This window comes from Pristiophorus japonicus, chromosome 32 (assembly GCF_044704955.1).
Source record: "Pristiophorus japonicus isolate sPriJap1 chromosome 32, sPriJap1.hap1, whole genome shotgun sequence".
NCBI classification, from domain to species: domain Eukaryota; kingdom Metazoa; phylum Chordata; class Chondrichthyes; family Pristiophoridae; genus Pristiophorus; species Pristiophorus japonicus.
The window spans coordinates 95,090-120,404 of record NC_092008.1 but is presented as its reverse complement, the minus strand read 5'-3'; the positions used below and the strand labels follow the sequence as shown (position 1 = coordinate 120,404).

General features: G+C 53.6%; 1 protein-coding gene across 1 annotated transcript in view; it reads right to left on the bottom strand.

The window, feature by feature from the left end:
- LOC139240470 (contactin-5-like) overlaps window positions 1-18,743 on the bottom strand; it is a gene marked incomplete at its 5' end in the record, with an annotated part of 162,717 nt that extends 143,974 nt beyond the window's left edge. Inside the window, one exon of the mRNA XM_070869006.1 lies at window positions 18,575-18,743. Within this exon, the coding sequence (XP_070725107.1) occupies window positions 18,575-18,743 (169 nt within the window). The remainder of the gene's footprint in view (window positions 1-18,574) is intronic.
- Window positions 18,744-25,315: the final 6,572 nt, after the last annotated feature.

The window sequence follows — 25,315 nt, the reverse complement described above, 5'->3', positions numbered from 1 at the left end:
GAGAGAGCGAGAGAGAGAGAGAGACAGAGCGACAGAGAGAGAGAGAGGGAGAGAGAGAGAGAGACAGAGAGAGAGAGAGAGAGACAGAGAGACAGGGAGAGAGAGAGAGAGAGAGGGGGGGAGAGAGAGCGAGAGAGAGAGAGAGACAGAGAGAGAGAGAGAGAGAGAGGGAGAGAGAGAGATAGATAGAGAGAGAGAGACAGAGAGAGAGAGAGAGAGACAGAGGGAGAGAGAGAGAGAGGGAGAGAGAGACAGAGGGAGAGAGAGAGAGAGGGAGAGAGAGGGAGAGAGAGACAGAGAGAGAGGGAGAGAGACAGAGAGGGAGAGAGAGAGAGACGGAGAGAGAAACAGAGAGAGAGAGATCGAGAGAGAGAGAGAGACAGAGAGAGGGAGAGGGAGAGAGAGAAAGAGACAGAGAGAGAGAGAGAGAGAGAGAGACAGAGAAAGAGGGAGGGGGGAGAAGGAGAGAGAGAGAGAGAGACAGAGCGAGAGAGAGAGAGCGAGAGAGAGAGACAGAGAGAGAGACAGAGAGAGAGAGAGAGGGGGGAGAAGGAGAGTGAGAGAGAGAGAGAGAGAGAGAGAGAGAGACAGAGCGAGAGAGAGAGAGAGACAGAGAGAGAGAGAGACAGAGAGAGACAGAGAGAGAGAGAGTGGTAGACAGAGAGAGAGAGAGAGGTAGACAGAGAGCGAGAGAGACAGAGAGAGAGAGAGAGAGACGGAGAGAGAGAGAGAGAGAGAGACGGAGAGAGAGAGAGAGAGAGACGGATTGATAGAAAAGGTGGTAGGGAGGGAGAGAGGGAGAGGGAGAGAAATGGTTAGTGGAGGAAGTAGAGAGGAGAGGCATGTGCCCCTCGATCCAACACACAGGGCCGGAATCCACAAGATCACGGCCTGCCTGGATGCTTGTTAAGTCCTGACTCTAATGTACTGACCTACACGAGACACAGGCTGAAGTCCAGGTCACTCAGGACCTGCACCTTTAATTCCAGCTCTCCAGTGCTGCACTTGCCTGAGACCTCCCTTTATATACCTCAGTGGGACAGGTATGGAGTGTCTCCTGCAAGTGCACCCCTGGTGGTAAGGTCTGCTTATTGTTACAGGTCATATCCAGTTACAGTCATGTATAGCATGGTAAGATCCCGTTATATACAGCAACGTGAGATACATGGCAAGTCCCGAAGTACCGACCCTCCCTCTCCCCACCCCTCCTTCCCTCCCTTCATCCCTGTCACTTCCGTCCCCTGTCTCCCCTCCCCTCTCCAGCTCTCCCCCCTCATTCCTCCGTCTCCCTCCCTCCCGCTCCCCTCCCCTCCCTCTCCCCCTGTTATGTATGCAAGAAAGGTTCAAACTGAGCACTGTTTAACGAAGCAAGGTACAACCTTGGCTCTGCTTTATTTAGGCCCAAAGCGCCTGACTCTCAAAGTGGCTGGCCTTTTATACCAGAGCAGCTGCTCAGTGGCCTCCAACAATGGCACCATCTGGTGGCTACAAACATCATGTACATGCATGACACCCGCCTCACCTCCCTCCCCCTCTCTCCTCCCTCCCTCTCCCCCGACCCTTCCTCCCTCTCCCTCCTTCCCTCTTGTCATGTATCTTACATTATTATATATAACTGTATCCCAACATGCTATACATGACTATAATAAGATATGACCTGTAACCACCAGCATACCTTACCACCAGGGGTGCACTTGCAAGAGACAGGTATATAAGGACAGGTCTCAGGCAAGTGCAGCACTCCAGAGCTGTGAAATAAAGGTGCAGGTCCAGAGTGACCTTGACTTCACTACATGCCTCGTGTGAGTCTGTACTGAGGGGACAGGACTTTACAGTGGCGACAGGTTACGGGATTACAGAATCCACAGAATGGCGAACAACGGATCAGATGAAAAGTACAATGCGGGAGACAATTGGGAGGACTTTATAGAAAGGCTCCAGCAAAGCTTTGTAACCAAAGACTGGTTAGGCGACGATAAGGCAGACAAGAGAAGAGCCCATCTCTTGACCTGCTGTGGCTCGAAAACATACGCTTTAATGAAGGATCTGTTGGCACCCGAGAACCCAGCAAGCAAGTCGTTTGAAGAGTTGAGCACACTGGTAAGAGACCACCTGAAGCCAGCGAGCAGCCTACACATGGCCAGACACAGGTTCTACAACGACAGACGCTGTGTGGGCCAGAGCATACCCGACTTCGTGGCGGAACTTTGGAGGTTGGCTAGTTTATGTGAGTTCTCCGATGAACTGAGGAGAGAAATGCTGAGAGACTTTTTCATTGAAGGAATAGGCCACGGAGGCATATTCCGAAAGCTCATAGAGACCAAGAACCTGACCTTAGAGGCAGCAGCACTGGTTGCACAGACATTCTTGGTAGGGGAAGAAGAAGCGAGGTTGATTTACAATGCAGGTACGACAACTAACGAAATATCGGAACAAGAAGTTCACAGCACTAAACAAGCTGCTACCCCCACACACCAGACAAAACCGGGAGAACAGGCTCTCGACAGCAGGCAGAAGCCACCAAGGGCCACAGGAACGGCCGTTCACACCTCATCAACCCACAATGCGAGCAATCAACTACAAACTGAGAGAAGCTCAAGAGAGATCAGCCAGACGCAGCTCATTCTTTGGGAACACTTTAAACAATGGAACAGGTTCTGTGCTGGAGGTGTGGGGGTGGGCACTCAGCAAGGGGATGTCAGTTTCAGCAGGCTGTTTGCAGAAATTGTGAATATACAGGGCATTTGGCACGCATGTACAAAAAAACGGCAGCTCGGCTGGTATACGAATCGGATGGGTCGGAAAGCGGACCAGAAGATGGTGGGGACAGTACCCAGGAGACCGATGTACAGCGGGTCAACACGATCAATGGCCGCTGCTCCTACAACAGGACGCCTCCGATAATGATGAGGGTCCTACTCAACGGGATATCTGTCAACATGGAGCTGGATACGGGAGCGAGTCAATCTCTCATGGGCGCTCAACAATTTGAACAACTGTGGCCGCATAAAAGAGACAGACCAAAACTCACAAGGGTCGACACCAAACTAAGGACCTATACCAAAGAAATCGTACCAGTCCTCGGCAGCGCCATGCTCTCTGTCACACACAAAGGGACATTGAACCGACTTCCCCTCTGGATTGTCCCCGGAGACCCCCCAGCCCTGCTGGGGAGAAGCTGGCTGGCAAAACTAAACTGGAAATGGGATGATGTCCATGCCTTGTCATTAGAGGAACGGACCTCCTGCTCAACAGTTATAAAGCGATTTGAACATCTCTTTCAGCCAGGTGTGGGCACTTTCAAAGGGGCCAAAGTCAAAATCTACATCACACAGGATGCTAGACCGGTCCATCACAAGGCCAGAGCTGTACCCTATGTGATGAGGGAAAAGATTGAACACGAACTAGACAGGCTTCTGCGGGAAGGCATTATATCACCTGTGGAATTTAGTGACTGGGCAAGTCCCATCGTCCCAGTCATGAAGCCTGATGGGGACTACAAATCTACCATAAACAGAGTCTCCCTACAGGACCAGTACCCGCTGCCCAGAGCAGAGGACTTATTTGCCACATTGGCTGGAGGTAAACTTTTCTCAAAATTAGACCTCACATCTGCGTATATGACGCAAGAATTGACCGAGGAATCCAAGCTACTCACCACCATCAACGCACATCGAGGCCTTTTCATGTACAATCGATGCCCATTCGGCATCAGGTCGGCAGCTGCCATATTCCAGCGCAACATGGAGAGTCCGCTCAAGTCCATCCCGGGGACGGTTGTATTTCAAGACGACATACTTATCACGGGCAGGGACACCGACTCCCATCTCCGTAATTTGGAGGAAGTACTAAAGCGGTTGGATCGGGTAGGCCTACGAGCCAAGAAATCCAAGTGCCTGTTTCTCGCACCCGAGCTTGAATTTTTGGGCAGAAGGATTGCCGCTGATGGAATCCGCCCAACAGAGTCCAAAACAGAAGCAATTCGCCTGGCACCCAGGCCCCGGAATGTCTCGGAACTGCGCGCCTTTCTCGGGCTACTCAATTACTTTGGGAACTTTATGCAGAACTTAAGCACGCTGCTGGAGCCTCTCCACGTGCTACTCAGGAAGGGGTGCGATTGGTTTTGGGGGGATGCCCAGGAACGTGCCTTCAATAAGGCACGCAACCTTCTGTGTTCCAATAGTGTTTTGACTTTCTTTGATCCAGGTAAAAAGCTAGTTCTCACATGCGATGCGTCAGCGTATGGGGTCGGGTGCGTTTTGCAACATGTCAATAGTGCGGGCAAATTACAACCCATAGCTTATGCCTCCAGGTCACTTTTGCGGGCGGAGTGCGGGTACGGAATGGTAGAGAAGGAGGCACTCACGTGCGTGTATGGTGTCAAAAAGATGCACCAATACCTTTTCAGGGCCAAGTTCGCGTTAGAAACCGACCACAAGCCCCTCACGTCCCTCCTATCCGAGAGCAAGACAATAAACGCCAACGCCTCGGCGCGAATTCAACGGTGGGCATTCATGCTGGCGTCCTACGACTATACCATAAGCACAGACCAGGCACAGACAACTGTGCCGACGCACTCAGCAGGCTACCCCTAGCGACCACGGAAGGGTCTGACGAACAGGACTGTGAGATAGTCATGGCAATCAATGCCTTTGAGTCAACAGGTTCGCCCATGACGGCTCGCCAAATCAGAGCCTGGACAGTCAGCGACCCTACGTTATCCTTAGTAAAAAGATGTGTCCTAACCGGTGCCTGGGCAGAGGCTCGCAATGCCTGCCCCGAGGAATTAAAGCCCTTTCACAGGCGCATACATGAGCTATCACTACAAGCAGACTGCCTGATGTGGGGCAGCCGAGTAGTCATGCCTCTGCGAGGCAGAGAGGCGTTTGTCCGGGAGCTCCACCGCGAGCACCCGGGGATCGTTCTCATGAAGGCCATAGCCAGATCCCACGTCTGGTGGCCTGGTATTGACGCGGTCTTGGAGCTCTGCGTCCGAAGGAGCACCATTTGTGCCCAACTCAGCAATGCCCCCAGGGAAGCTCCCCTGAGCCCCTGGCCCTGGCCTACCAAACCTGGTCGCGGGTGCACGTAGACTATGCGGGCCCATTCATGGGCAAAATGTTCCTCGTAGTTGTAGATGCATTTTCAAAGTGGATCGAATGCACCATTTTAAACTCGAGCACAACCTCCACCATTGTGGAGAGCCTCGCAACCATGTTTGCAACGCATGGAATCCCTGACATATTGGTCAGTGACAATGGTCCGTGCTTCACCAGCGCAGAATTCCAAGACTTTATAATTGACCGCGGCATAAATCACGTCAAGACGGCACCGTTCAAGCCGGCCTCCAACAGCCAGGCGGAGAGAGCAGTGCAAATCATTAAACAAGGCATGCTTAAAATCCAAGGTCCCACGCTGCAGGGTCGCCTGTCGCGACTGCTGCTGGCATACAGATCTCGTCCGCACTCACTGACTGGGATCCCCCCCGCGCAACTGTTGATGAAAAGGACTTTAAAAACAAGGCTCTCATTAATCCTCCCAGACATGCACGAAATCGTTGAGGCAAAGCGCCGTAAGCTGACTGAGTACCATGAGAGAAATTCGAGGGGGAGATGGAATGAGATAGGGGACACAGTGTTTGTACTAAACTATGGCAGGGGTCCCAAATGGCTTGCAGGGACAGTAACGGGCAAGGAAGGAAATAGGCTACTGGTAGGACAAATGGACAATGGCAAAACCTGCCGGAGGCATGTAGACCAAGTCAAAAGCGGATTTACCAACAACACTGCGGAACCAGAGGCAGACTACAATGTGGAACTCGCAACACACCTGGTGGACAGACAGAGGGAACAGCCTGAGGAAAGGGCAATCCCAACAGACAGCCCAGGCGAGTCAACAACAATCACACCAATCGAAACAGACAGCCCAGGCGAGATACCAGCAACCACCCCCAAAGAAAAACCGACACCAAGGCAAACAACTGAACCACAACTCAGACGCTCCACGCGAGAGCGTAGACCACCTGAGAGACTGAACCTATAAAGACAGTAAGACCTTGGGGGAGGGTGATGTCATGTATCTTACATTATTATATATAACTGTATCCTAACATGCTATACATGACTGGAATAAGATATGACCTGTAACCACCAGCATACCTTACCACCAGGGGTGCACTTGCAAGAGACAGGTATATAAGGACAGGTCTCAGGCAAGTGCAGCATTCCAGAGCTGTGAAATAAAGGTGCAGGTCCAGAGTGACCTTGACTTCACGACATGCCTCGTGTGAGTCTGTACTGAGGGGACAGGACTTTACACCTCTACCCTCCATCTCCTCCCCCTCCCTCCCCCCTCTCCCCTCCCTCCCTCTCATCCTCCCCCTCCCTCGCCCTCTTCCCCCTCTCCCCTCCCTCCCTCTCACCCTCCCCCCTCCCGCGCCCCCTCCCCCTCCCTCTCACCCTCCCCCCTCCCTCGCCCCCTTCCCCCTCTCCGCTCCCTCACTCTCACACTCCTCCCTCCCTCGCCCCCTTCCCCCCTCTCCCCTCCCTCCCTCTCACCCTCCTCCCTCCCTCGCCCCCTTCCCCCCTCTCCCCTCCCTCCCTCTCACCCTCCACCCTCCCGCGCCCCCTCCCCCCTCACTCTCACCCTCCCCCCTCCCTCGTCCCCTTCCCCCTTCTCCCCTCCCTCCCTCTCACCCTCCTCCCTCCCTCGCCCCCTTCCCCCCTCTCCCCTCCCTCCCTCTCACCCTCCCCCCTCTCTCGCCCCCTTCGCCCCTCCCTCGCCCCCTTCCCCCTCTCCCCTCCCTCCCTCTCACCCTCCACCCTCCCGCGTCCCCTCCCCCTCCCTCTCACCCTCCCCCCTCCCTCGCCCCCTTCCCCCTCTCCCCTCCCTCCCTCTCACCCTCCTCCCTCCCTCGCCCCCTTCCCCCCTCTCCCCTCCCTCCCTCTCACCCTCCCCCCTCCCTCGCCCCCTTCCCCCTCTCCCCTCCCTCCCTCTCACCCTCCTCCCTCCCTCGCCCCCTTCCCCCCTCTCACCTCCCTCCCTCTCACCCTACCCCCTCTCTCGCCCCCTTCACCCCTCTCCCCTCCCTCCCTCTCACCCTCCCTCGCCCCCTTCCCCCCTCTCCCTTCCCTCCCTCATCCTCCCCCTCCCTCGCCCCCTTCCCCCTCTCCCCTCCCTCCCTTTCACCCTTTCCCCTCCCTCGCCCTCTTCCCCCCCTCTCCCCTCCCTCCCTCTCACCCTCCCCCCTCCCGCGCCCCCTCCCTCTCACCCTCCCCCCTCTCTCGCCCCCTTCACCCCTCTCCCCTCCCTCCCTCTCACCCTCCCTCGCCCCCTTCCCCCCTCCCTCCCTCATCCTCCCCCTCCCTCGCCCCCTTCCCCCTCTCCCCTCCCTCATCCTCCCCCTCCCTCGCCCCCTTCCCCCTCTCCCCTCCCTCCCTCTCACCCTTTCCCCTCCCTCACCCTCTTCCCCCCCTCTCCCCTCCCTCTCACCCTCCCCCCTCCCGCGCCCCCTCCCTCTCACCCTCCCCCTCTCTCGCCCCTTCACCCCTCTCCCCTCCCTCCCTCTCACCCTCCCTCGCCCCTCCCTCCCTCTCACCCTCCCCCCTCCCTCGACCCTTCCCCCCCTCTCCCTTCCCTCCCCCCTCCCTCCCTCTCACCTCCCCCCTCCCTCCCTCTCACCCTCCCCTCTCCCTCGCCTCCATCGCCCCTCACCCCTCCCTCCCTCTCACCCTCCCTCGCCCCCTTCCCCACTCTCCCCTCCCTCCCTCTCATCCTCCCCCCTCCCTCGACCCTTCCCCCCCTCTCCCTTCCCTCCCTCGCCCCCTTCCCCCCCTCTCCCTTCCCTCCCTGCGCCCCTCCCCGCTCCCCGCCCCGCCCAGAGTTGCTCCGAGCCCCACACATGGAGCAGGAAAGGCCCAGGCTGGATGTCGGGCCTGTGTGGCGGGGCTCCTTACCGTGCTGTTGCAGGTGTTGGGGCTGACTCGGATGGGGCAGGTTTCTGGGGAGGGGCTGGGACCCGGTGCCGGCCTCTCCCCGCGATCCCGGCCAGTCTGCCCCGCCTCCCCGGGCCGCTACGATCGGCACGCCCCGCGGCGCCTGACGGGAGCCCGTGGGCTGTATCCGCGGGATGCCGGGCGGCGGGGGAGGGGTCCAAGATCCCGTCACGGGGCACAGCCCTGGAAAGAGAAACAACATTTAACCTTCTGTCCCGTTCAACAAGAATCCTGCATTTCCCACTATCCTCTCACAGTCTGGGGCACAGGGGACAGAGTAGAGGGAGCTTTACTCTGTATCTAACCCTGTGCTGTACCTGCCCTGGGAGTGTTTGATGGGACAGTGTAGAGGGAGCTTTACTCTGTATCTAACCCCCTGTACCTGCCCTGGGAGTGTTTGATGGGACAGTGTAGAGGGAGCTTTACTCTGTATCTAACCCCCTGTACCTGCCCTGGGAGTGTTTGATGGGACAGTGTAGAGGGAGCTTTACTCTGTATCTAACCCCCTGTACATGCCCTGGGAGTGTTTGATGGGACAGTGTAGAGGGAGCTTTACTCTGTATCTAACCCGTGCTGTACCTGCCCTGGGAGTGTTTGATGGGACAGTGTAGAGGGAGCTTTACTCTGTATCTAACCCCCTGTACCTGCCCTGGGAGTGTTTGATGGGACAGTGTAGAGGGAGCTTTACTCTGTGTCTAACCCCGTGCTGTACCTGCCCTGGGAGTGTTTGATGGGACAGTGTAGAGGGAGCTTTACTATGTATCTAACCCCGTGCTGTACCTGCCCTGGGAGTGTTTGATGGGACAGTGTAGAGGGAGCTTTACTCTGTATCTAACCACCTGTACCTGCCCTGGGAGTGTGTGATGGGGACAGTGTAGAGGGAGCTTTACTCTGTATCTAACCCCCTGTACCTGCCCTGGGAGTGTTTGATGGGACAGTGTAGAGGGAGCTTTACTCTGTATCTAACCCCCTGTACCTGCCCTGGGAGTGTTTGATGGGACAGTGTAGAGGGAGCTTTACTCTGTATCTAACCACCTGTACCTGCCCTGGGAGTGTGTGATGGGGACAGTGTAGAGGGAGCTTTACTCTGTATCTAACCCCCTGTACCTGCCCTGGGAGTGTTTGATGGGACAGTGTAGAGGGAGCTTTACTCTGTATCTAACCCCGTGCTGTACCTGCCCTGGGAATGTTTGATGGGACAGTGTAGAGGGAGCTTTACTCTGTATCTAGCCCCCTGTACCTGCCCTGGGAGTGTTTGATGGGACAGTGTAGAGAGAGCTTTACTCTGTCTAACCCCCTGTACCTGCCCTGGGAGTGTTTGATGGGACAGTGTAGAGGGAGCTTTACTCTGGATCTAACCCTCTGTACCTGCCCTGGGAGTGTTTGATGGGACAGTGTAGAGGGAGCTTTACTCTGTATCTAACCACCTGTACCTGCCCTGGGAGTGTGTGATGGGGACAGTGTAGAGGGAGCTTTACTCTGTATCTAACCCCCTGTACCTGCCCTGGGAGTGTTGATGGGACAGTGTAGAGGGAGCTTTACTCTGTATCTAACCCCCTGTACCTGCCCTGGGAGTGTGTGATGGGGACAGTGTTGAGGGAGCTTTACTCTGTATCTAACCCCCTGTACCTGCCCTGGGAGTGTTGATGTGACAGTGTAGAGGGAGCTTTACTCTGTATCTAACCCGTGCTGTACCTGCCCTGGGATTGTTTGATGGGACAGTGTAGAGGGAGCTTTACTCTGTATCTAACCCCCTGTATCTGCCCTGGGAGTGTTTGATGGGACAGTGTAGACGGAGCTTTACTCTGTATCTAACCCCCTGTACCTGCCCTGGGAGTGTTTGATGGGATAGTGTAGAGGGAGCTTTACTCTGTATCTAACCCCCTGTACCTGCCCTGGGAGTGTTTGATGGGACAGTGTAGAGGGAGCTTTACTCTGTATCTAACCCCGTGCTGTACCTGCCCTGGGAGTGTTTGATGTGACAGTGTAGAGGGAGCTTTACTCTGTATCTAACCCCGTGCTGTACCTGCCCTGGGAGTGTTTGATGGGACAGTGTAGACGGAGCTTTACTCTGTATCTAACCCCCTGTACCTGCCCTGGGAGTGTTTGATGTGACAGTGTAGAGGGAGCTTTACTCTGTATCTAACCCCGTGCTGTACCTGCCCTGGGAGTGTTTGATGGGACAGTGTAGACGGAGCTTTACTCTGTATCTAACCCCCTGTACCTGCCCTGGGAGTGTTTGATGGGACAGTGTAGAGGGAGCTTTACTCTGTATCTAACCCCCTGTACCTGCCCTGGGAGTGTTTGATGGGACAGTGTAGAGGGAGCTTTACTCTGTATCTAACTGATGAATGTGTTTAATTATCACAATCTGTTTTTAGTATACGGTTTAGAGAGCAGGGCATCAGATGGGAGTTAATTTATGCGACGTGTCAAACTGTGAGACGCAGAATGGAAAAATAAAAAATAAAGGCCCGGTGTGTGTGTGTGTGGAACATTTGGGAAAGATTTTAATTAAATCGTCTCTCTGTGGACTATGAAAACATCTGTGTCGATTGCCTGCCCGGTGAGTGACACAGCACGGCAGGACTAAGGCTCCTGTCGCTCACATGTGTGCGGGCGATTGGGTGGGAGGGGCTAGAGTTGGCCTCAGTCCCCCTGTGCTACCCCGCTCCTTAACTCTCACAGTCCGCACTCTAACCCCGCAATTACACCCCGTTCCGTAACTCTCACAGACCGCACTCTGTGTCTGCAATTACACCCCGCTTCCTAACTCACACACTCCTCACTCTAACTCCGCAATTACACCCCGCTCCCTAACTCACACACTCCGCACTCCAACCCCACAATTACACCCCGCTCCCTAACTCACACACTCCGCACTCTAACCCCGCAATTACACCCCGTTCCCTAACTCACACACTCCTCACTCTAACCCCGCAATTACACCCCGCTCCCTAACTCATACACTCCGCACTCTAACCCCGCAATTACACCCCGTTCCCTAACTCACACACTCCTCACTCTAACCCCGCAATTAAACCCCATTCCCTAACTCACACACTCCTCACTCTAACCTCGCAATTACACCCCATTCCCTAACTCTCACAGACCGCACTCTGTGTCTGCAATTACACCCCGCTCCCTAACTCACACACTCCGCACTCTAACCACGCAATTATACCCCGTTCCCTAACTCACACACTCCGCACTCTAACCCCGCAATTACACCCCGCTCCCTAACACTCACAGACCGCCCTCTAACCCTGCAATTGCACCCCGCTCCCGACAAGAACTTGTATTTATATAGTGCCTTGAACTCAGTAAAACGTCCCAAGGTTCTTCACAGCAGTGTCACAAAACAAAACAGATAAATCTGACCCCGAGCCACAAAAGAAGAAATTAGGGCAGAGTTGGGTCACAGAGGTGGGTTTTAAGGAGCGTCTTGAAGGAGGAGAGAGAGGCAGAGAGGTTTAGGGAGGGAGTTCCAGAGCTTGGGGCCCAGGCAACAGAAGGCACGGCCACCGATGGTGGAGCGATTATAATCAGGGATGGTCAGGAGGGCAGAATTAGAGGAATGCAGAGATCTCGGGGGGTTGTGGGGCTGGAGGGGTTTAGAGATAGGGAGGGGTATACGGGCTGGAGGAGGTTACAGAGATAGGGAGGGGTGTAGGGGGCTGGAGGGGGTTACAGAGATAGGGAGGGGTGCAGGGGCTGGAGGGGGTTACAGAGATAGGGACTGGTGTAGTGGCTGGAGGGGGTTACAGAGATAGGGAGGGGTGCAGGGGCTGGAGGAGTTACAGAGATAGGGAGGGGTGTAGTGGCTGGAGGAGGTTACAGAGATAGGGAGGGGTGTAGGGGCTGGAGGGGGTTACAGAGATAGGGAGGGGTGTAGTGGCTGGAGGGGGTTACAGAGATAGGGAGGGGTGTAGGGGCTGGAGGGGGTTACAGAGATAGGGAGGGGTGTAGTGGCTGGAGGGGGTTACAGAGATAGGGAGGGGTGCAGGGGGTTACAGAGATAGGGAGGGGTGTAGTGGCTGGAGGGGGTTACAGAGATAGGGAGGGGTGTAGGGGCTGGAGGAGGTTACAGAGATAGGGAGGGGTGTAGAGGCTGGAGGAGGTTACAGAGATCGCGAGGGGTGTAGGGGCTGGAGGAGGTTACAGAGATAGGGAGGGGTGTAGGGGCTGGAGGAGGTTACAGAGATAGGAAGGGTTGTAGGGGCTGGAGGAGGTTACAGAGATAGGGAGGGGTGTCGGGGCTGGAGGAGGTTACAGAGATAGGGAGGGGTGTAGTGGCTGGAGGGGGTTACAGAGATAGGGAGGGGTGTAGGGGCTGGAGGAGGTTACAGAGAAAGGGAGGGGTGTAGGGGCTGGAGGAGATTACAGAGATAGGGAGGGGTGTCGGGGCTGGAGGAGATTACAGAGATAGGGAGGGGTGTAGGGGCTGGAGGGGGTTACAGAGATAGGGAGGGGTGTCGGGGCTGGAGGAGATTACAGAGATAGGGAGGTGTGTAGGGGCTGGAGGACGTTACAGAGATAGGGAGGGGCGAGGACCATGGAGGGATTTGTAAACAATTTTGAAATCGAGGCATTGTTTAACCAGGAGCCAATGTAGGTCAGTGAGCACAGGGGGTGATGGGTGAGTGGGACTGGGTGCGAGTTAGGACACGGGTTCAGTGAGCACAGGGGGTGATGGGTGAGTGGGACTCGGTGCGAGTTAGGACACGGGGGCAGTGAGCACAGGGGGTGATGGGTGAGTGGGACTCGGTGCGAGTTAGGACACGGGGTCAGTGAGCACAGGGGGTGATGGGTGAGCGGGACTGGGTGCGAGTTAGGGCACGGGGTCAGTGAGCACAGGGGGTGATGGGTGAGTGGGACTGGGTGCGAGTTAGGACACGGGGTCAGTGAGCACAGGGGGTGATGGGTGAGTGGGACTGGGTGTGAGTTAGGACACGGGGTCAGTGAGCACAGGGGGTGATGGGTGAGTGGGACTGGGTGCGAGTTAGGGCACGGGGTCAGTGAGCACAGGGGGCGATGGGTGAGCGGGACTGGGTGTGAGTTAGGACACGGGGACAGCCGAGTTTTGGATCACCTCTAGTTTACGTCGGGTAGAATGTGGGAGGCCGGCCAGGAGCACAGTGCATTAGAACGGTCAAGTCTGGGGGTAACGGGGGCAGGGATGAGGGTTTCAGCAGCGGATGAGCTGAGGCAGGGGGTGGAGACGGGCGATGTTACGGAGGTGGGGAACAGGCGGGTTTAGTTACGCTGCGGGATATGTGGCCGGAAGCTCATTTCAGGGTCAAGTATGACCCCGAGGTTGGGAACAGTCTGGTTCAGCCTCAGATTGATGCTCGGGAGTACGATGGTCTCAGTACCCCACTCCCTAACTCTCACACTCTGCACTCTAACCCCACAATTATACCCCGCTCCCTAACTCTCACACTCTGCACTCTAACCCCACAATTACACCCCGCTCCCTAACTCTCACACTCCGCACTCTAACCCCACAATTATACCCCGCTCCCTAACTCTCACATTCTGCACTCTAACCCCACAATTATACCCCCGCTCCCTAACTCTCACATTCTGCACTCTAACCCCACAATTATACCCCGCTCCCTAACTCTCACACTCTGCACTCTAACCCCACAATTATACCCCACTCCCTAACTCTCACACTCTGCACTCTGCACTCTAACCCCAAAATTACACCCCACTCCCTAACTCTCACACACTGCACTCTAACCCCACAATTATACCACACTCCCTAACTCTCACACTCTGCACTCTAACCCCACAATTACACCCCGCTCCCTAACTCTCACACCCCGCACTCTAACCCCACAATTACACCTCGCTCCCTAACTCTCACACTCTGCACTCTAACCCCACAATTATACCCCGCTCCCTAACTCTCACACTCTGCACTCTAACTCCACAATTACACCCCGCTCCCTAACTCTCACACTCCGCACTCTAACCCCACAATTACACACCGCTCCCTAACTCTCACACTCTGCACTCTAACCACGCAATTACACCTCGCTCCCTAACTCTCACACTCCGCACTCTAACCCCACAATTACACCTCGCTCCCTAACTCTCACACTCTGCACTCTAACCACGCAATTACACCCCGCTCCCTAACTCTCACACTCTGCTTTCTAACCCCACAATTATACCCCACTCCCTAACTCTCACACTCTGCACTCCAACCCCACAATTACACCCCGCTCCCTAACTCTCACACTCTGCACTCTAACCCCACAATTATACCCCACTCCCTAACTCTCACACTCCGCACTCTAACCCCAAAATTACACCCCGCTCCCTAACTCTCACACTCTGCACTCTAACCCCACAATTATACCCCGCTCCCTAACTCTCACACTCTGCACTCTAACCCCGCAATTACACCCCGCTCCCTAACTCTCACACTCTGCACTCTAACCCCACAATTACACCTCGCTCCCTAACTCTCTCACTCTGCACTCTAACCCCACAATTATACCCCGCTCCCTAACTCTCACACTCTGCACTCTAACCCCACAATTACACCCCGCTCCCTAACTCTCACACTCTGCACTCTAACCCCACAATTACACCCCGCTCCCTAACTCTCACACTCCGCACTCTAACCCCACAATTACACCTCGCTCCCTAACTCTCACACTCTGCACTCTAACCCCACAATTATACCCGGCTCCCTAACTCTCACACTCTGCACTCTAACCCCACAATTACACCCCGCTCCCTAACTCTCACACTCCGCACTCGAACCCCACAATTACACCCCGCTCCCTAACTCTCACACTCCGCACCCTAACCCCACAATTATACCCCGCTCCCTAACTCTCACACTCCGCACTCGAACCCCACAATTACACCCCGCTCCCTAACTCTCACACTCCGCACTCTAACCCCACAATTACACACCGCTCCCTAACTCTCACACTCCGCACTCTAACCTCACAATTACACCCCGCTCCCTAACTCTCACACTCTGCACTCTAACCCCGCAATTACACCTCGCTCCCTAACTCTCACACTCTGCACTCTAACCCCACAATTACACCTCACTCCCTAACTCTCACACTCCGCACTCTAACCCCGCAATTACACCCCGCTCCCTAACTCTCACACTCCGCACTCTAACCCAACAATTACACCCCGCTCCCTAACTCTCACACTCCGCACTCTAACCCCACAATTACACACCGCTCCCTAACTCTCACACTCTGCACTCTAACCCCGCAATTACACCTCGCTCCCTAACTCTCACACTCTGCACTCTAACCCCACAATTACACCCCGCTCCCTAACTCTCACACTCTGCACTCTAACCCCACAATTATACCCCGCTCCCTAACTCTCACACTCTGCACTCTAACCCCACAATTATACCCCGCTCCCTAACTCTCACACTCTGCACTCTAACCCCACAATTACACCCCACTCCCTAACTCTCACACTCCGCACTCTAACCCCACAATTATACCCCGCTCCCTAACTCTCACACTCTGCACTCTAACCCCACAATTATAGCCCGCTCCCTAACTCTCACACTCCGCACTCTAACCCCACAATTACACCCCGCTCCCTAACTCTCACACTCTGCACTCTAACCCCACAATTATACCCCACTCCCTAACTCTCACACTCCGCACTCTAACCCCACAATTATACCCCGCTCCCTAACCCTCACACTCTGCACTCTAACCCCACAATTACACACCGCTCCCTAACTCTCACACTCTGCACTCTAACCCCACAATTATACCCCACTCCCTAACTCTCACACTCTGCACTCTAACCCCACAATTACACCCCGCTCCCTAACTCTCACACTCTGCACTCTAACCCCACAATTATACCCCGCACCCTAACTCTCACACTCTGCACTCTAACCCCACAATTACACCCCACTCCCTAACTCTCACACTCTGCACTCTAACCCCACAATTATACCCCGCTCCCTAACTCTCACACTCTGCACTCTAACCCCGCAATTACACCCCGCTCCCTAACTCTCACAATCCGCACTCTACCCCTCAACCAAGTAGCAGTACTCCACCCCTTCCCCAACCTCGGCTTGAGGAATATTAAGCTCCAGATCACTCCCCACCGCAGACTCCCGGTGGAAAATACCAGCGGGAAGGCTGGCCGCAGGCAGAATCGAGCGTGCTGGTGATGCCGCTGCAGTTGAACAGCCGCCAATGCGGGCTCAGGATCAGACTCGGCGAATCAGGAGCCCAGGGGGATCAGACATGCTGCACGGAGACAGGATAGCTTGCCTCCCGAGCTGGCAGCACTGAGGTCAGCGCTGTGGCTAATCAGCTCTGTGTGGGTTAACCCGAGACGCCTGTTGTGATGGGGCAGGTTGGCCAAGGTCACGGAGACAACCAGTAGATTGATCACCCCCACCCCGCAATGACACACACACAACTCCTGCCTACAAACCGGCAAGGTGCGAGCTCGGGGATTCAACACAGGATCCAGCTCCGACTGAGGGGCGGGGGGAGTAAATACCTCCCTCCCGAAACACACACACACACTCTCACACACACACACACACACACACACACACACACACACACACACACACACACTTACACACAGACACACATAGACACACATACACTCACACACAGACACACACACACACACACACACTCTCACACACACACACACACACACACACACAGACACACACACACTTACACACAGACACAAAGACACACATACACTCACACACAGACACACACACACACACAAACACTCACACACAGACACACACAGACACACATAGACACACATACACTCACACACAGACACACACACACACTCACACACACACACAGACACACATAGACACACATACACTCACACACAGACACACATAGACACACATACACTCACACACAGACACACATAGACACACATACACTCACACACAGACACACACACACGCATCGACACACATACACTCACACACAGACACACATAGACACACACACACTCTCACTCACACACACACACCGACACACATAGACACACATACACTCACACACAGACACACACACTCACACACACACACACACACACACACAGACACACACACACTTACACACAGACACAAAGACACACATACACTCACACACAGACACACACACACACACAAACACTCACACACAGACACACACAGACACACATAGACACACATACACTCACACACAGACACACACACTCTCACACACACACACAGACACACATTGACACACATACACTCACACACAGACACACATAGACACACATACACTCACACACAGACACACATAGACACACATACACTCACACACAGACACACACACACGCATCGACACACATACACTCACACACAGACACACATAGACACACACACACTCTCACTCACACACACACACCGACACACATAGACACACATACACTCACACACACTCTCACACAGACACACACACACACACTCACACAGACACACACACACACACTCACACATAGACATAGACACTCATACACTCAGACACACACACAGACACATAGACACACACACACTCACACACATACACTCAGACACACACACACACACACACACTCACGCACACACACTCACACAGGCACACACACTCACACACACTCTCACACACACACACAGACACACAGACACACACACACACACACACACAGACACACTCACACACACACACACTCAGACACACACAGACACACACACAGACACTAGACACACACACAGACACATAGACACACACACAGACACATACACACTCAGACACACATACACACAGACACACACACACAAACACACTCACACTCACACACGCACACACACTCACACACACACACACACTCACACACACACAGACACAGACACACACACTCACACACACACACACACTCACACACACACTCTCACACTCACTCTCACACTCACTCACAGACGCACTTGCCTTGGGAGTGTTTGATGGGACAGTGTAGAGGGAGCTTTACTCTGTATCTAACCCCCTGTACCTGCCCTGGGAGTGTTTGATGGGACAGTGTAGAGAGAGCTTTACTCTGTATCGAACCCTCTGTACCTGCCCTGGGAGTGTTTGATGGGACAGTGTAGAGGGAGCTTTACTCTGTATCTAACCCCGTGCTGTACCTGCCCTGGGAGTGTTTGATGGGACAGTGTAGAGGGAGCTTTACTCTGTATCTAACCCCCTGTACCTGTCCTGGGAGTGTTTGATGGGGCAGTGTAGAGGGAGCTTTACTCTGTATCTAACCCCCTGTACCTGCCCTGGGAGTGTTTGATGGGACAGTGTAGAGGGAGCTTTACTCTGTATCTAACCCCCTGTACCTGCCCTGGGAGTGTTTGATGGGACAGTGTAGAGGGAGCTTTACTCTATATCTAACCCCCTGTACCTGCCCTGGGAGTGTTTGATGGGACAGTGTAGAGGGAGCTTTACCGGTGCTATGTGTTGCTGGGAGTTCTCTGCGACTGAACCGGTTGCTGGAAGGCCTGGTGTGTGACGGTTGGGGTTTACCTGTGAGGAGGGAGGCGAGCGAGAGCAGCAGTGGTTTCCACGATGGCCACATCCTCCGGGGGGTCGCTGAGTTGCCCCTGACTCGGGTCTGTAGATATTCCCTCCGCGTGCGGGGCCTTGGGGCGAGAGGCGAGGGAGCTCAGCGAGCGGCCCTGAGCCTCTCTGTTGCCTGCGGGGAGAGAGAGAGAGCAAGTCAAGGACATACAACCCCGGGCACAAAGTCACTGGGGCAGGATTCCCCTCGGCTACACCCTCAGTTAGCGACCAGAAGGGGGCGATACATTGGGCCTGATTTTTTGCATTTAAATTATAATTTCCTTTTCTATTATTTATACCAAAGTGGAAAAGCTCACATTTTCCCACATGACGCAAAACAGAAGCACATCAGACACAGGAGCAGGAGTCGGCCATTCGGCCCCTCGAGCCCGCTCCGCCATTCAATCAGATCGCGGCTGATCCGATCTTGGGCTCAGCTCCACTTCCCCGCCCCGCCCCTTCACTCCCTTATCGCTCAAAAATCTGTCTATCTCCCCCTTAAATATATTCAGTGACCCAGCCCCCACAGCTCTCTGGGGCAGAGAATTCCACAGATTCACCAGAAGAAATTCCTCCTCAGCTCCGTCCTAAATGGGCGGCCCCTTATTCTGAGACTATGTGCCCCCTAGTTCTAGATTCCCCCACGAGGGGGAAACATCCTCTCTGCATCCACCCTGTCCAACCCCCCTCAGAATCTGATACGTTTCGATAAGATCACCTCTCATTCTTCTAAACTCCAATGGGTACAGGCCCAACCTCCTCAACCTTTCCTCATAAGGCAACCCCCTCATCCCCGGAATCAACCGAGTGAACCTTCTCTGAACTGCCTCCAATGCAAGTATACCCCTCCTTAAATACGGAGACCAGAACTGCACGCAGTACTCCAGGTGTGGCCTCACCAATGCCCTGTACAGTTGTAGCAAGACTTCCCTGCTTTTATACTCCATCCCCTTTGCAATAAAGGCCAAGATACCATTGGCCCTTCCTGATCACTTGCTGTACCTGCATACTAACCTTTTGTGTTTCATGTACAAGTAACCCCCAGGTCCCGCTGTACTGCGGCACTTTGTAATCGCTCCCCATTTAAATAATAACTTGCTCTTTGATTTTTTTTCTGCCAAAAAGTCGATAAGCTAAAGGCATCAGATGACAGGTCACCTGACAAGCTCCTGTGTTCATTGGAGTTCAGAAGAATGAGAGGTGATCTTATCGAAACGTGTCAGATTATGAGGGGGGCTCGACAGGGTGGATGCAGAGAGGATGTTCCCACTGATGGGGGAGACGAGAACTAGGGGGCATGGTCTTAGAATAAGGGGCCGCCCATTTAAAACTGAGATGAGGAGGAATTTCTTCTCTCAGAGGGTTGTAAATCTGTGGAATTCTCTGCCCCAGAGAGCTGTGGAGGCTGGGTCATTGAATATATTTAAGGCGGAGATAGACAGATTTTTGAGCGATAAGGGAGTGAAGGGGCGGGCGGGAAAGTGGAGCTGAGTCCATGATCGGATCAGCCATGGTCGTATTAAATGGCGGAGCAGGCTCGAGGGGCCGAATGGCCGGCTCCTGCTCCTATTTCTGATGTTCTTATGTATCGCGCATGGTCGACAAATACGCTGCGATCTTCTCAATTGGCGGCCGCCACTAACCGCGCCCGAGAGAACAGTTGGCTACGCTGTTTAACTGGCGGTCACTTGAAGGGAACTTAAGAACATAAGAAACAGGAGCAGGAGTCGGCCATTCGGCCCCTCGAGCCCTGCTCCGCCATTTAATACGACCATGGCTGATCCGATCATGGACTCAGCTCCACTTCCCTGCCCGCCCCCTTATCGGTTAAGAAACTGTCTATCTCTGTCTTAAATATATTCAATGTCCCGGCTTCCACAGCTCTCTGAGGCAGCGAATTCCACAGATTTACAACCCTCCGAGAGAAGAAATTCCTCCTCATCTCAGTTTTAAATGGGCGGCCCCTTATTCTAAGACCATGCCCCCTAGTTCTAGTCTCCCCCATCAGTGGGAACATCCTCTCTGCATCCACCCTGTCGAGCCCCCCTCATAATCTTATACGTTTCGATAAGATCACCTCTCATTCTTCTGAATTCCAATGGGTACAGGCCCAACCTCCTCAACCTTTCCTCATAAGTCAACCCCCTCATCCCCGGAATCAACCGAGTGAACCTTCTCTGAACTGCCTCCAAAGCAAGTATATCCCTCCTTAAATACGGAGACCAGAACTGCACGCAGTACTCCAGGTGTGGCCTCACCAATACCCTGTATAACTGGAGTAAGACTTCCCTGCTTTTATACTCCATCCCCCTTTGCAATAAAGGCCAAGATACCATTGGCCTTCCTGATCACTTGCTGTACCTGCGTACTAACCTTTTGTGTTTCATGTACAAGTAACCCCCAGGTCCCGCTGTACTGCGGCACTTTGCAAGGGAGCGTTTCCCTCGGGAGGTGACTATCAGGGCCACTTTGGCGCACAGCACGCTGCATGAGCCTCCGGGTTTGCAGCAGCAGACAGACAGAACAGCGCGGGGGCGATTTCTGAAAATCGCGACCCTGCCCGCGCCTTTAAGGCCTGGCCTTTTATTCCCAGGGTTTCAGTTCAGATTTGGCAGCATGCACAACGCAACCAGGAATTTAACACAGGGCGATCTCTCTCAGGCTTTGCAGAGCATCGCTGAGGGACTGCTGCGCTGTTAATTATTGATGAATGACGTCCCTGCTTTCACCTCTCCGCTGTTCGTCAATATCACTGGAGCGTCCTCTGACTCTGTAAGCTCATCCTCCGACCGGCCATCAACAGGAACCGACGGCCGGGTAAAGCACTGCTCACGTACACAGCTGGAGTACTGCGTGCAGTTCTGGGCACCGCATTACAGGAAGGACGTGATTGCACTGGAGAGGGTACAGAGGAGATTGACCAGTATGTTGCACTGGAGAGGGTGCAGAGGAGATTTACCAGGATGTTGCACTGGAGAGGGTACAGAGGATATTTACCAGGATGTTGCACTAGAGAGGGTACAGAGGAGATTTACCAGCATGTTAAACTGGAGAGGGTGCAGAGGAGATTTACCAGGATGTTGCACTGGAGAGGGTACAGAGGAGATTTACCAGGATATTGCACTGAGAGAGGGAGCAGAGGAGATTTACCAGGATGTTGTACTCGAGAGGGTACAGAGGAGATTTACAAGGATGTTGCACTGGAGAGGGTACAGAGGAGATTTACCAGGATGTTGCACTGGAGAGGGAGCAGAGGAGATTTACCAGGATGTTGCACACGAGAGGGTACAGAGGAGATTAACCAGGATGTTGCACTGGAGAGGGTACAGAGGAGATTAACCAGGATGTTGCACTGGAGAGGGTACAGAGGATATTTACCAGGATGTTGCACTAGAGAGGGTACAGAGGAGATTTACCAGCATGTTGCACTGGAGAGGGTGCAGAGGAGATTTACCAGGATGTTGCACTGGAGAGCGTACAGAGGAGATTTACCAGGATATTGCACTGAGAGAGGGAGCAGAGGAGATTTACCAGGATGTTGTACTCGAGAGGGTACAGAGGAGATTTACAAGGATGTTGCACTGGAGAGGGTACAGAGGAGATTTACCAGGATGTTGCACTGGAGAGGGAGCAGAGGAGATTTACCAGGATGTTGCACTGGAGAGGGTACAGAGGAGATTAACCAGGATGTTGCACTGGAGAGGGTACAGAGGATATTTACCAGGATGTTGCACTAGAGAAGGTACAGAGGAGATTAACCAGGATGTTGCACTGGAGAGGGTACAGAGGATATTTACCAGGATGTTGCACTAGAGAGGGTGCAGAGGAGATTTACCGGGATATTGCACTGGAGAGGGTACAGAGGAGATTTACCAGGATGTTGCACTGGAGAGGGTGCAGAGGAGATTTACCAGGATGTTGCACTGGAGAGGGTACAGAGGAGATTTACCAGGATGTTGCACTGGAGAGGGTACAGAGGAGATTTACCAGGATGTTGCACTGGAGAGGGTACAGAGGAGATTTACCAGGATGATGCACTGGAGAGGGTACAGAGGAGATTTACCAGGATGTTGCACTGGAGAGGGTACAGAGGAGATTAACCAGGATGTTGCACTGGAGAGGGTACAGAGGATATTTACCAGGATGTTGCACTAGAGAGGGTACAGAGGAGATTTACCAGCATGTTAAACTGGAGAGGGTGCAGAGGAGATTTACCAGGATGTTGCACTGGAGAGGGTACAGAGGAGATTTACCAGGATATTGCACTGAGAGAGGGAGCAGAGGAGATTTACCAGGATGTTGTACTCGAGAGGGTACAGAGGAGATTTACAAGGATGTTGCACTGGAGAGGGTACAGAGGAGATTTACCAGGATGTTGCACTGGAGAGGGAGCAGAGGAGATTTACCAGGATGTTGCACACGAGAGGGTACAGAGGAGATTAACCAGGATGTTGCACTGGAGAGGGTACAGAGGAGATTAACCAGGATGTTGCACTGGAGAGGGTACAGAGGATATTTACCAGGATGTTGCACTAGAGAGGGTACAGAGGAGATTTACCAGCATGTTGCACTGGAGAGGGTGCAGAGGAGATTTACCAGGATGTTGCACTGGAGAGCGTACAGAGGAGATTTACCAGGATATTGCACTGAGAGAGGGAGCAGAGGAGATTTACCAGGATGTTGTACTCGAGAGGGTACAGAGGAGATTTACAAGGATGTTGCACTGGAGAGGGTACAGAGGAGATTTACCAGGATGTTGCACTGGAGAGGGAGCAGAGGAGATTTACCAGGATGTTGCACTGGAGAGGGTACAGAGGAGATTAACCAGGATGTTGCACTGGAGAGGGTACAGAGGATATTTACCAGGATGTTGCACTAGAGAAGGTACAGAGGAGATTAACCAGGATGTTGCACTGGAGAGGGTACAGAGGATATTTACCAGGATGTTGCACTAGAGAGGGTGCAGAGGAGATTTACCGGGATATTGCACTGGAGAGGGTACAGAGGAGATTTACCAGGATGTTGCACTAGAGAGGGTACAGAGGAGATTTACCAGGATGTTGCACTGGAGAGTGTACGGAGGAGATTTACCAGGATGTTGCACGAGAGAGGGTACAGAGGAGATTTACAAGGATTTTGCACTAGAGAGGGTACAGAGGAGATTTACCAGGATGTTGCACTGGAGAGGGTACAGAGGAGATTTACCAGGATGTTGCACTGGAGAGGGTGCAGAGGAGATTTACCAGGATGTTGCACGAGAGAGGATACAGAGGAGATTTACCAGGATGTTGCACTGGAGAGGGTACAGAGGAGATTTACCAGGATGTTGCACTGGAGAGGGTACAGAGGAGATTTACCAGGATGTTGCACTGGAGAGGGTACAGAGGAGATTTACGAGGATGTTGCACGGGAGAGGGTACAGAGGAGATTTACCAGGATGTTGCACCAGAGAGGGAACAGAGGAGATTTACCAGGATGTTGCACTGGAGAGGGTACAGAGGAGATTTACCAGGATGTTGCACTAGAGAGGGTACAGAGAAGATTTACCAGGATGTTGCACTGGAGAGGGTACAGAGGAGATTTACCAGGATGTTGCACTGGAGAGGGTACAGAGGAGATGTAACAGGATGTTGCACTGGAGAGGGAGCAGAGGAGATTTACCAGGATGTTGCACTGGAGAGGTACAGAGGAGATTTACCAGGATGTTGCACTGAGAGAGGGTACAGAGGAGATTTACCAGCATGTTGCACTAGAGAGAGTACAGAGGAGATTTACCAGGATGTTGCACTGGAGAAGGTACAGAGGAGATTTACCAGGATGTTGCACTGGAGAGGGAGCAGAGGAGATTTACCAGGATGTTGCACTCGAGAGGGTACAGAGGAGATCTACCAGGATGTTGCACTAGAGAGGGTACAGAGGAGATTTACCAGGATGTTGCACAAGAGAGGGTACAGAGGAGATTTACCATGATGTTGCACTAGAGAGGGTACAGAGGAGATTTACCAGGATGTTGCACTAGAGAGGGTACAGAGGAGATTGACCAGGATGTTGCACTAGAGAGGGTACAGAGGAGATTTACCAGGATGTTGCACTAGAGAGGGCACAGAGGAGATTTACCAGGATGTTGCACTGGAGCGGGTACAGAGGAGATTTACCAGGATGTTGCACTAGAGAGGGTACAGAGGAGATTTACCAGGATGTTGCACTAGAGAGGGTACAGAGGAGATTTACCAGGATGTTGCAACGGAGAGGGAGCAGAGGAGATTTACCGGGATATTGCACTGGAGAGGGTACAGAGGAGATTGACCAGGATGTTGCACTGAGAGAGAGTACAGAGGAGATTTACCAGGATGTTGCACTAGAGAGGTTACAGGGGAGATTTACCAGGATGTTGCACTGGAGAGGGTACAGAGGAGATTTACCAGGATGTTGCACTGGAGAGGGAGCAGAGGAGATTTACCAGGATGTTGCACTGGAGAGGGTACAGAGGAGATTTACCAGGATGTTGCACTAGAGAGGGTACAGAGGAGATTTACCAGGATGTTGCACTGGAGAGGGTACAGAGGAGATATACCAGGATGTTGCACGAGAGAGGGTACAGAGGAGATTTACCAGGATGTTGCACAAGAGAGGGTACAGAGGAGATTTACAACGATGTTGCACTAGAGAGGGTACAGAGGAGATTTACCAGGATGTTGCACTGGA